Genomic DNA, 12893 nt, shown 5'->3' on the forward strand with positions numbered 1-12893 from the left:
ATTTTAAGGCCTTTTCTTGGCAGCTTGGGAAAAGAAGACTGTTTTCTTTTTCTGGAATTTCCGGGTAAAACAAATGATGTACCTTCGCACGCTCCGTCGGAGTCAGACTGTTCCGAAAATAGAGATGTGTAAGTGTTTTCTAAGAAGATGGGTTTAGGGGTAGCATTTTTCAACATTTCTGCATAGGAGCGCTTAGACCTCTCCTTCAAGGATCGTTTAATTTTATCCTCACGCAATTTATAAATGGGCATGCAGGGAGCTCATGTGAGTTTTCTCCGCACATTAAACATTTTTCTGAATTTTCATTGCATGTATCCTCTTGATGAGAACCCCCACATTTGCCACACCGTGCCTTATTGGAACAGTAAGTGGCTGTGTGGCCAAGCTGTTTGCAATTAAGGCAATTCATTACACGAGGGATAAAAAGGCGAACAGGGAGACGAATCTTATCGATAATGACATAGTTGGGCAGCGCAGACCCAGCGAAAGTCACTCGAAATGAGTCAGACAGTCGATAAACTTTTTTATCTCCTTCGTGTGATACTGAATGCAATTGCTTGCATTCAAGTATTTTTACGTCTTTAAGTATGGTGTCTTTGAAACGACCAACCCCCTGCTTAACTAAGTCATCAACAGTCAAACTCGATTCTGTGATGACCCCATCAATTTCAATTTCTTTTGAAGGAATATACGCTCTATATTCACGCGTAAAAAGTTCGCAAGAAGCAATTGCATTGGCTTGTTTGAGACTACCAACGACAATGCGTATTTTATCTTTATTAACTTTAACGATCTCTTTTACATCCGAGAATCGCGAAGTCAAATCTTTAGAAATTTGAATGATATTTAGCGCCTTTGCTTTACGCCTAATAAATACAATCCATGGTCCCGTTGACGACTCTGGGTAAATTTTAATTCTAGTAGGATTTACATTTTCAGCATAAGGTTTAGGAGGAGGGTCTGTTACTCGTTCTCCCATCTCTTCATCCATTTTACCTAGCAAGAAAAACTATCACAAAAAGGAATGAAAAATATACCTGTTATACCGGTAGAACACACCTCATGTGTTACGTTGTAAACTCGGTGCCCGTTGTTTGACAATGTGACACTTGCTGTCCTACTTCGTCGCGTTGCTTCTTCAGTAGAGAAATAGTCCTACCTGCAACACTTCAAAACTCTCTCCGATTAAGCTGCTCGTCGGTATCACCACCACAAGCGCGCTCTCTCCGTTTCCACCACCTTGGTAGACAAATGTGGCTACCTGTGGCTTGCTGCGAAAATCCCACTGTCGATGCGGCACTTTTCGGTGCCACTTGTTTTCCTTATTCGTCGTACCACTTCTGCGGTAGACAAATAGAGCAAATGGGTCTACCTGTGACGCTTCCCTCTCGTCGATTAGAATTGCCCGACGACACCAATACACTATATTTTTTTCTGTGTGTACAGGCACGATCACTGTCGATTTCTGCCACCGCGGTAGGCAAATTCGTCTACCCGCGGTTTGCTGTCAAAACACCACTTGTCGAGGATGCCGTTGACCCCGCCTCCGACGTATCAACTGTCGACTCACACTTAACAAACTGGTCTCTCTCTCCCACAATAACGCATACAGCGTCTCGCATTCCGTCACTCTCTCGAGAACAAAACCTTCCACCTGGAGGCACAACCGTCTCGGTCGGTTGCAAAAACTGTTATGTCTTAAGCTAGTTCATTTAGCTTTCAATACAATGCGTAAATTGAGTAAGCATACTGCATCGGGCTGAGTCTAGTTAAAATGACAGCAAAAATAATTCAATCTGCCAGTCGGTATCCCTTCGCTTCTATCCGTCACCTGAGAGGCACGCGCCGTTTTGCTACTAGATTCTAGGGACCACCTCTAAGCATAAAAAATTGTAGTCTGGAGCCCACCACCAAGCCCACGGGACTACGCCATATTGGCAATTTTTGCATTGAATCCGCTTCTGTCTCTTCCTAATATCATTTTTTTCTCCTAGGTCAGAAGCGGACCAATCCACTGTTAATTGATATGGTAAACATACTAATACTGCTAGTCCTTATAACGGTCCCTGTTCTAGTCAATATACGTATTCATTACAGCATGGCTCAGGCAAATCCTCAATTTTTTCTATTATCATTATGCTGAGCAGCTAGACGAGTGAAGGCGTTCTAGGGTTTCACAAAAGAAGCTGCCAATAAAGGACATAAGAATATATATAAATATATAAAATATAAAAAACTTGCAAATTTCCAAAACCAATCCTCAGAATTTTTCCAACGATGTGATTCCCTTAACGCACAGTAATATTTATTCTGCGCAATCCTATTTTTACCTTTACAATGACTCTACGAGTGGTAGCGGTACACATGAAGAAGCACCAAAAAAGCTAAACGATAGTAATGATAGTTCAGATTGAGTTAAATTAAATAAATCTCACCACCTATTGAGCCGTACATTGTGCTGCCAGACGCTCAACGACCATGCGTCTGACCGTGATTATCGTTCTGTTTTGCTACTTAGAGTATTCGGATTGCTGCGAAAACAAGGAGCCAATGTAAGTAAATTGTCCTTGGAGCTATACAATCAATGATCCTCAATCCTTTTCGTAGATGTCAAGTTCAGCCGAATGTCAGCATCGCAGCCCTGATCCTAGCCCGTGGCGGATCCAAAGGAATTCCGCTGAAAAATCTAGCAAAAATTGGTGAAACATCACTGCTGGTTCGAGCACTCGAAATTATACACCGGTTCGGTCGATTCGAAACGATTTGGGTTTCCACCGACGATGACCGGATTGCAAACGAAGTATATTCAGCTTTTCCGGGGAATCAAACCTTGGTGCACATCCGGCCACCAGAAGTGGCCCAAGATCACACCACATCCATTGAATCGACGCAGGAGTTTCTGAGCAAGCATCGTGAGATCGAAAACGTTGCTCTGGTGCAGTGTACCTCTCCCTTCCTGACGGTTAAATATTTGGAGGAGGCGTTCCCAAAATTTCAACAGTCATCACAAGTGGATTGCGTTTTCAGCGTGGTAAGAAGTTTCAAGTTGCGTTGGACGTTCGGAACTGCTGACGGTGTCAGCAGCAGTAGCAAGTTGATTCCATTGAATTTTGACCCCGCCAGGAGGCCACGTCGTCAGGACTGGACCGGAGAACTGGTGGAAGCTGGAATGTTCTATTTTGCCAGGCGGACTCTGCTGACGGATGGTCGCTTTCAAAACGAGAACTGTGCTGTAGTGGAAATTGACGCCAGGGATGCGCTGGAAATCGACCGTAGCGAGGATTTGACACTGGCAAGAATGATGGTGGAAGCCAGACGAAAGGATGGATAAAAAGGTTAGGTTTGTTTCAGCACTTACTTTTATGTTGAAGCGAAAATGTTTGAACAGGTTTAAACCTTGGAAAACGAGAGCACTTGTATGTACTTTTTTATTCTTACCGAAATAAATCTGCCGGTATCTGAACACACTTGTTTATGAGGAAACTGGGCCAGATTCGACCGAGAAGCGTTTTTCGTGTTTTGTCGATGTCAGTGATATTATGAAAGCCGTTACCCCGGCAACTAAAATTGGGTAATGTGAATATGGTAGAAGCCTACTACGACAATTAACAGAACTGTGGCTCTCGTCCTGTATTTGTGCCGTACAACACGGCTTACACCAAGAATGGGATTTTTGATTAAGGATATTCTATAACGCTTACGTCCGGTAACTCTTCAGTCTCGTAAAACGTTGATTTTGGTGGGATTTCGAATACGCATATAGGTGACCCACTTCGCACCAAGTACTGCATTGCTTTTATTCGTAGAAACTTGTTTACGCTTTTTTTATTGGATTTTACCACAATCATATGCACTCTTCTTTTTTACCTCTCTATCTTTTACCGTACTTAAAAAAATAATATTTCCACTCCACTGTCGGATGTGTCCATTTTCGACTAATACCATGGTCGAAAAAAAATTAAAAAATAGTAATAAGTTGAGTAGCTTTCTAGATAGTAGATATATATGATCCAATAAAAATGCCTGTCTGATTTGTAAGTTCAAAATTACATGGTTTTTACTTTGTTAAATTTACTCGATTTAATCATCACAACTAGTTAGTGATTTGTAGTGACTTGGCCGGAGTGCGACACCGGTCCTCGCGAGCTACCCTTCGCGATCTTGTTGTTGTACATTATATATTTGTTGCTTCGTTCCATATGTTTGATTCGCATACAACGAACTTTAAGATATTTGTATCCTGTTTAACACACGTTTGTCCGTTCGGAATATTAGTTATTAGTATGTGGTTGACGCATTTGGAAGAGGCCCTCCAGGCTGCTCGTAACAGTCAGTAAGTAAGTAGTGAAGAAGACAACTAAACTGAGAATGGTACGTACTGTTTCGCCTCTGTCCCGCGCATGCATTTACGCCTAAAGTTAGTTCAGGAAATGTGGCTTCAGATACTTCAGCATGCCGAACGTGCGGAACCGTTTAACGCCGATGACTTTCTGCAGTTCCGAGTCGCAGATGGCAAACTGCTTGTTCTTTGGGTCGTACAGGTTGCGCTCCTTGATGATGGCCCAGACCTTTTTGACGACCGCGTGCCGGGGCAGTGACTCAGCGCCGCAAATGGCGGCCAGTTCCGGTGATAGGGTGTAGGGGCGTGTGAAACCGGTACTCTTCCTTTCGCCAGCCGGTTTCTTGTTCTTAGGCTTTGCCCGCTTCCAGTCTCCGTCGGAGTCGGAACCCGAGCCGCCCTTCTTCCGGCCGCGCGCCTTCTTTGCACTGCCCTTGGCACCCTTGTTCGGTTTGTAATCGTCGTCCGATTCCTCAGATCCGTCCGATTCTTCTTCACTGTCCGAGCCGTGCTTCTTCTTCTTTTTAGCAGGAGCACCACGCTTCGCTGGGGCACCTCGTTTGCCCTTCTTCTTAGCACCCCCATCGTCTGAATCGTCGTTTTCTTCCTCCTCTCCTTCGCCATCTTCATCGTCGCTTGCTGACTTCTTCTTGGCGGGGGCGGCCGCTTTCTTTTTCGGTGCCTTCTTTTCTGCAACTTTTTCCTCCTCATCCTCACCATCTTCTTCGTCCTCTTCTTCCTCGTCCTCGCCGGACTCGTCCTGGGCATTGACGTACTCCATCACCAGATTGTCGACTTCCTTCTTGCGTGCCGACAGGTCACATTTGAGATTTTCCTCCAACTGCAGGCGCACCTTTTTGGCGGCCGTTTCCTCCAGGTTTGCATCCTTCAGGATGGCTGCGGAAGAAAGAGAAAAGAGGGGAGAAATTATTACGGGAAATAGGAATTTGGGAAAAAATATGGGGCAAATATTTATTTCAAATCTTATTTCTAAGAATAATTTTGTCAAGTTGAATTTTTTTTCTTAAAATCCGTTTTTTATGTACTATGAATTTACAGTCGTATTATGCTAGTTGGGTTCTAAGAAAGTGGTCGTTGGACGTGAAATTTAGTGTTCATTTATTAGAACGTGGACGTGTCTTTAGAAGAAAGTTGAACCATTTGCATATTTTGCATGAAAAAATTATAAGAAATACACTGTACTCTATTTCTACCCTTCACGCGCAAAGTTGGTTCAAAAAATATTTCTTAGTGGAAAAAAACAATTTTTGGTCATATTTTTCGATTTCATCAGAACACCGCTTTGCTTGCGGGACATCACGCAGGTCTAGAGATTTGCTCAGAAACACAGTGTTTTCGTTTTGGGGGCTAGCGTCAATCCGACGCTAGCTTATAGTACTGTCCTCAAATTAGTGTCGGATTCTGATGAGACGAAGACGAAACGCAATTTACAGAACTATTTTCGCAAAAATAATAATACTTTCCACTGCAACAGCTCCCACTTCGTATTTTGAAGTGATCGAAAAATTTTGAGTTCTTACTTGTGAAATATTACCCATCTAATTTGTTTCTTCTGTATATTTATATACACGATTTTAGGCGGACCAAATACATCACATCATAATTAGAAAATTCGTGGCTTAAAAGTATCCTCTTAAAAGCATTTTTAAATAAAATTTCATAAAAATTTGAATGACCTGAGAACAACATTGAATTTAAACAATGTTTATGATTACTACAGAAAAAATATAAATATCGGTAATTAAATTCTCGTGAATTGAATTTTGAAGCTAGGATTTTTGCGACTGCTGTGCCCCATTTTCGGCTATATTCTAAAGAATCTATGGTACACTCGATTCTCTATCTAGAATGTCAAAAAAACGAATGAAAATATCCAGCAAGCCATGACAAGAAAAAAGTTACTCCCGGCAAAGCATCTCGAGCTCCTTTCATTTTCCATACACATGCACATAAATAAATTTATGCTTCTTCCTATTCACTATCACCCGGTACCAAACTCACACATGCGGCATCGGAAGGAACAAATGCTGCTACACCCGAGCCCCAAAGAATCTCCATTTTTATTCTTAATCATTCACATTTTTCAGTCACACACCTGCGATTATTCACCGGGACTAAAGAAAAACTGGCAAATGGATCCCCCAGAGTACCTCACTACTTACCAGCAATTTCCTTGCGAAGTTCGTCCTTGGTCGGCACTGCCATGTTTGGTTTAGGAATTTTATTCCCTGTTGTGCTGATGATAAACTTTTTACTTAGCGGTTAGTTCCGTTTGCTATGCTACTGTTGATTTTCGTCGTGATCCGCAAAGCACTAATCTTTAATACCACTGTAGTCACGAAATAATAAAGGAACACGGAAGAATACTTTTCGCTTCGATGATGCTACGATTTGATCAGTATTTTATGCAGCCGCACTTCTTCCAGGCAGACCAATACCAGTAGCAGTACGTAGTCAATGAATGGATGGGGATGGTGGTCGAGACTCGAGAGACAGCTAGTCCGCGATGGAGCCGGTTCACAAGCACGCACGCACATACACAGCTTAAACATATAACGGGAAGCAAGCGATCTATCTGTCAGAGATATAGTGTGATGCCGGTTTGAGTTTTGACAGTTTGATGCCGGCTGCCTGACGGTTTTATAGCGATGAGGGCAAGTCGTGGGTAGTTACACAGGCGAAAATCAAGGCGAAATACAGCCAGACAGGGATGCCAAGTATTTTTTTCAAAAAATCTGTGATATTTTCTAGAAAAGTCTGGAATTGGCCGGATGGTTTAAATCTTTTTTGAAAAAGCTTTTTTGCTCATATATGAGCTTAATTTGTGGCATTTTACTTATGAAAATATATCTCGGCTATCTGAAAATTCGGTAATAACGCCACCAAATACCAAATGTTTAATTTTCATCATTTGAAGCTTCGGTATGTTGTTTCCAGATCTTCTCGAACAGTAGTTTAAAAATCAACGACGAATTTGTAACCTATTTTGCTATTTTTTCAAATGTCTGGATAAATCTGGACAAATTTTCTGAAATTTGGATGAGACAAAAATAAATCTGAATGTCTTGTCGACACCTAGGATAGGATCCGCCAGCTCTGTCCCCTGTTTTTGAACCAATTCTGAACCAGCTCGTGATTGGACGAAAGTGACATAGGCAAACCTTCGGCTTGGAAACTAAAAGTACTAAAGGGCTGCTTGGAAGTGTTGTCATATTGTGATATCAAACATAAAACGACGATTGTTAACCGTGTTGATTTTTTTGTTTTCTCGAGATACCGCTTTCTTTCTATAACATCCGTCTGTAATTATGAAGTGCAGGCATTATTTGGCAGAGGAAATCAAACATATTATCCAGAACTGAAATTCCCGAGAGATCCGGTAGCGCGGTTATCGTGGATTCTGTTCTGTGTGCGGAATAATGCGGAAATGCCTCTTTTCGAAATCAACAGGCTGTGTAGCGTAAGTATGAAAATATTTTGAACTTCATGTAAAAATTGTCTTTGTTCCAGTACCGAGTAAATTGGAAGTACTGAGCAAACAGGGAGAAAGTTATCCCGGAAGTCGCTTCTTGTTCTTCCTTTGGTATTATCGATACAGTTGAATTTAGTTGAGTTTTCAACTGAATCGATCATCGGTGTAAATAGGAGAGTGTATTTTCTACTGCTGTTTTCTCCGAAACAATCACATGTAAAAACCTATACATTGCTCCAAAACAAAAATTAAACCTTGCAGAAAAGTAGTTTTAGAATATTTAAAATAAATCCGAACAGAGAAAATTATTCTTGTGACAGAGGTTGCTTGACTCAGAAAGCAACTTACAAAAATGAAGAGGCGTGAAGATATTTTTCGTAATGTCCAACAACGAATATATATTATTTTGTTTTGCTGTATTCCGATGGAAAAAAACGTTATGATCGTTTAAATGCGGATATAAAGACTAAATCTTTGATTTTTCCATGAAATTGGTACATAATATAGAATATTTTAATCAGAACAAATATACGACCGAAAAAAACAAATATTTTGGCAACATTGGTCGAGTGGGGGTATATCGTTTTCAACAGGGATTAGTAAAATATAAGAAGAAGCCAACTGGCGGATCCTATCCTAGGTCGACGCTTAAAAATCTGGATAAATCCAGATAAATCTGGAAGTTTGGCATCCCTGCACTCAGGTACAGGGTTGCCTCACAGTTTTGTAGAGAACAGTTACGCAAAGAGTGAAGTCATAAAAAGCACAATTGAAATCCGTCTTTGATACTTCTGTAGCAAAGCTGGATTCTAATTTTGCTCGATAGGTAGGTATTTTTTGGCTTCATTCTCTGCACACTTTGCGTACCTTCACGCAGAAAAAAAATCAGACACCTTAAACAAATTTTGGTTTTAAATTTTCCCGTTTGATATAGTGATAAACAAGATTTAGGTTTGGTTCAACTAATGTTGTTGCTTGAATTTACCAAATAATTCATTTGTTGGCTTTTCAATAGTTTCAACAAATATTTCGTTTGAAACAAAATCATGATAAGTTTAACCGAACAAAAAAGTTCGAAGTAACAAAACCAAATCTTTGGTGTTAGCCAAAGGAAAGAACAACTCAAATTTAGTTGAAATCAAACAAAGATTCTTGAGGTTTAAACAAAGAGATCAGTTAGATCTAACAAATTTTATTTTGATTCAACAATGTTTCTTTTTAAAATGCAAACAGAAGTATTTGTTGAACCAAACCAAATGCATGCTTTCAGGAAGCGCCCATTTCAGTTTGAAATAGTCATTCGTCACGTTTTAGATTCAACTAAACGTTTTGTTGATTCAAAAAGGCCTGATTCTTCTGCGTGCTTCATACTAAACCAGCCTCCTAGCAATACCTATACCAGCATATGGTGTTTGACAGCGACCTATGTACATATACGTTAACCTAATAAAAAAAATATTATACACGAATTTGAACCTATATAGTGCAACGATTCCATATATTGTTTGGGTGATACCCTGAACAGGTCGTTAGGCTCTTAAATCATACGATGTATATTAGGGTATAACTATAAAGCCCCAAACAAATAATTATTTTCGGCGTTATGCACTATATTCAAACATTTCAAATGCCACTTTGCATCTTGCGGGATGATTAGATATCATTTCGTATAAATCAATACCATTCCAGAAAGCGTTAGAACCCTTTCCAAACTGTTCATGTAATACTCACCATGTTGGAAAGACTCTTGATATATTCCAGCATTATAATTCAACTATTAAACTACCATACTCATTTCCGTTACCATTGCCATTATCTTCCGTGTATCTTATTTCAGAGTTTTGTATACTAATTTGTACTTTTGTGAAAGTGCTGTGGTGGTCTCTGTCATTCGCATATCTGTTTACCATATTTCAAAAACTTTTAGTTTCACATGATCAAAAATCCTCGTCTTACAGTAATACGGCGGTAGTTCAATTAGATAAAGCGTGAGTCCACTTAGCTTGCTTCAGGACATGCGTGTAACAAAATAAAACTTCATCAATCAATAGAATTGAAAAGATGAAGAGAAGAGATTCCTTTTTCTCGACCCAATATTTTATGCATAGCTAGATCTAAAATATGCATGTCAGCATAAACTGTACGGTTCTTGATATTTTGGTATGGTGACCGTTCTTTACCGGTTGTTTGTATGGTCAAGAATGGTAAAACGATAATGATTACCTTTGATATTATACCAAGCAATAGTTAATCTATTGTTGAACGAACCGTATTGAAAATGGTTTTTAAGCGTTTGAATCAATGATTGACATATAATACCCATTTATGCGGGATATCTTTCAGGAAATCGGCAATTCGCAACCAAATACAGCTTTTGATGATTCGATCGAAAACTATTGTATTGATTTTCATGGTAGTGATGCTGGCTGTACAGAAACACCTTCCTTGGCAGAGGGCTGTAGTAAACCTTTTGGGTTACCTATGAAAGATTTTTCAATACAAAAATCGACAGCTACCAACGCTCTAAATCCAAAAATCTCGACAAACATATGATTAGGGCATATAAACCAACTGTCAAAATTCGCTTTAGATGGACATTTCGGACAAGCACAGATATTGGCAGTAAACAAAAGAGAAAAGTTATCTCTTTCATTAACTGCTTTGTTCGACCAGTAACGGTTTGTCCGGAATTTCTTTTCAAAAAGAATTTTGACAGTTGGCTTTTACGCCGTAATCACAGGTTTGTCGAGAAATATACTTATATCAGAGATTAATTGAGACGATGGACTCACGAGTTTCCCATTCCTCGGAGAGTGCTGTATATTCTTTGATATCGGTTGTTATGGGTGGTTTGTTTATATTTTATTAGAAAACATTTTTTCAAACATTAACACACAGAAAATAATTTTTAATCCCAAGTAATATGAGGATTGAAACAACAAATTTTCCAAGTTATACTGTGTTCAATAAAAAAAAAGCTGATGCAAATAAAATAATTGTTGAAATAATTCTTAAAAATTTATTAGATCATTACAACAATCGAAACAAACTACAAATTTCGTTATTTCAATAGGTTTGTTTTGTTGTATTAAACGCCAGATTTTTTTGAAACAACTGCACGACAGATGTTAAATTTTGTTTTGTTGATTCAAATTGTAACTTTTATTGTTTTAAACATATGAGATATTTGAATCAATGCATTTCCAATACTGAAGCAAATCCAATTTTATTTATAAGCTAGTATTATTTCAGCAAGTTTTTTCGCAGGACATATGATTCAAATCATCAACCCTTGCATATTCGGATAAACGTCATATTTGGATATTTTTCTCGTATGACAATACCGATGGTTTGACAGTTCCCTAACATTACAAGAGTTTGAGAATTTCCGATCCGTCCATGCCCACCAAATCCATTGTTTACAGGGCCAATTACAGCAGCAGAACGACGGCTTCTATTTGTTTCTGCTGATATTTACGAACGAAAAAAGGATAATTCTCACACCCCTGTATAAACTAGTTTATACTAGTAATTACAGTCGCAGGACAGAAAGAAATGAAGAAAAGTCAACTAAGATTATATTGAACGAACTTGGACAACAATTTACTTTGAGCTATATTCGGTAACCACTGTTTGAAGCGATTTGTTTATAAACACACGGCCAAATAGTCATAGAAGGATCACCAAAGACCCTCAATTCATCTGACCTAAAAAAAAATTTACCGTTGAAAAAAACTTGTTTTTCTTTGTATCCACATTACAAGGATTGTTGAAATTATGCAATGATTCCTTTAGAATCAATCAGTACCAGTTTTCGCTCCAATCACAGGTTTCTTTGAAACACACAATAATTTTTGTAGACCTTCGAAAAGCACGGATAATAAAACTTTCAGTATTGATTCAATCGATATTTTGGTTGATTTAACCCAAAAATCCAGTTTAGTTCAATAAATTCCGTGATTTGAACTAAAAACAATATTTGGATTAAAATTAACCAAATAATTTGCTGAATCAAACATGGACAATTCTTTCGGGTGATCCTGCGCTGCCATCACCCGGACGCCCGTTATACAGTACTACGGAAGCCAACGAGCGTTCCGACGCAGTTGTGATACCAGCTAGCTTAGTCGTCTCGGTCCTACGTTCGGAGGTCGTGGCAGAAAGAATGTTAAGAGCCGCTGCTCTATTCTATTCTAACCCTTACACAGAAAGTATTGAATAGCATCCTGATAAATACTGCAGTTATTCTGTAGTGTTTTTCTTGTCAATATTAATATTTGAAGCATATTTTCATACAGTGATGGACAGAGAATTAGTACATTTACATATATTTCCATTTGAGCCTGTGTGGCGCGGGTTATAGTTACTTCACAGTAACTTTGTATACGTGCAATCTACCTATCCTTCTTGTAGTTGAATTAGTGAGTGCTGCTATATTCTGGTTGTAGCTGTCATTCTGAGGAAACACGTTGTTGAAAAAGTGTGGACACAGAATCAGAACACACTTTGTGTATTCACATAAAGTAAGCTTTCTGAACATCATCCGAATAATATCTTTTAACGATGGATTAAAGCGCGTCATGCACCGACAAGTCCAGAAAATTAATTTTCCACGTGAAAAATAACAAAAATAGCGTAAAATAATTCTCGAAATATGCTGAAGATCATCTTATCACCATGGAACTAAAAAAATCCATCACTTTCGTCAACTGAAATCAAAAACATCGTTGAATGAGATCATTGCATGTCAGTGACCAGCAAAGCACTACAAATATGACGTCTGAAGAGCTTTTGAACTCCTTCATTACACAACATAATCCACTTTCTTCTAAAAACAATTCGACAGTTAGAATAAACTTGGCTAAGTTAGACGGAAATAAGTCTGCAACTTTATGGAGAAAGGTAATTTGAGGCGATGAGTCGAAATTTAATCGATTTGGGTTGGACAGTAAATGTTACGTCTAATTTCCAGCAAGGAGGAATTATAATCCTCAGTATAGGCACTGAGAACTGACATACAAGTAAACTTTTCAACTTGTGTAAGAAATAAAACTGTCGATT

At 39.0% G+C, this 12893-nt stretch overlaps 2 protein-coding genes across 3 annotated transcripts; one reads left to right on the forward strand and one right to left on the reverse strand.

Annotated features, from left to right (window-relative positions):
* The first annotated feature begins 2227 nt into the window (after nucleotides 1–2227).
* On the forward strand, nucleotides 2228–3463 carry LOC131676875 (N-acylneuraminate cytidylyltransferase). The gene is made up of 2 exons (XM_058956253.1): nucleotides 2228–2552; nucleotides 2608–3463. The coding sequence occupies exons 1-2, from the start codon at nucleotides 2479–2481 to the stop codon at nucleotides 3329–3331; spliced, it is 798 nt and encodes a 265-aa protein (XP_058812236.1). The 5' UTR covers nucleotides 2228–2478; the 3' UTR covers nucleotides 3332–3463.
* Nucleotides 3464–3794: 331 nt separating this feature from the next.
* Nucleotides 3795–6973, reverse strand: LOC131676874 (uncharacterized). Of its 2 annotated transcripts, XM_058956252.1 has the most exons (3): nucleotides 6523–6973; nucleotides 4380–5236; nucleotides 3795–4317 (listed from the first exon to the last, which is right to left on the reverse strand). In XM_058956252.1, the coding sequence occupies exons 1-2, from the start codon at nucleotides 6563–6565 to the stop codon at nucleotides 4419–4421; spliced, it is 861 nt and encodes a 286-aa protein (XP_058812235.1). In that variant the 5' UTR covers nucleotides 6566–6973; the 3' UTR covers nucleotides 3795–4317; nucleotides 4380–4418. The 2 variants fall into 2 exon arrangements, with proteins under 2 accessions (XP_058812235.1, XP_058812234.1); XM_058956251.1 differs by having other exon boundaries at nucleotides 3795–5236; nucleotides 6523–6972.
* Nucleotides 6974–12893: the final 5920 nt, after the last annotated feature.

The sequence above is a fragment of the Topomyia yanbarensis genome, chromosome 1 (assembly GCF_030247195.1).
Source record: "Topomyia yanbarensis strain Yona2022 chromosome 1, ASM3024719v1, whole genome shotgun sequence".
In the NCBI taxonomy this organism is placed as follows: domain Eukaryota; kingdom Metazoa; phylum Arthropoda; class Insecta; order Diptera; family Culicidae; genus Topomyia; species Topomyia yanbarensis.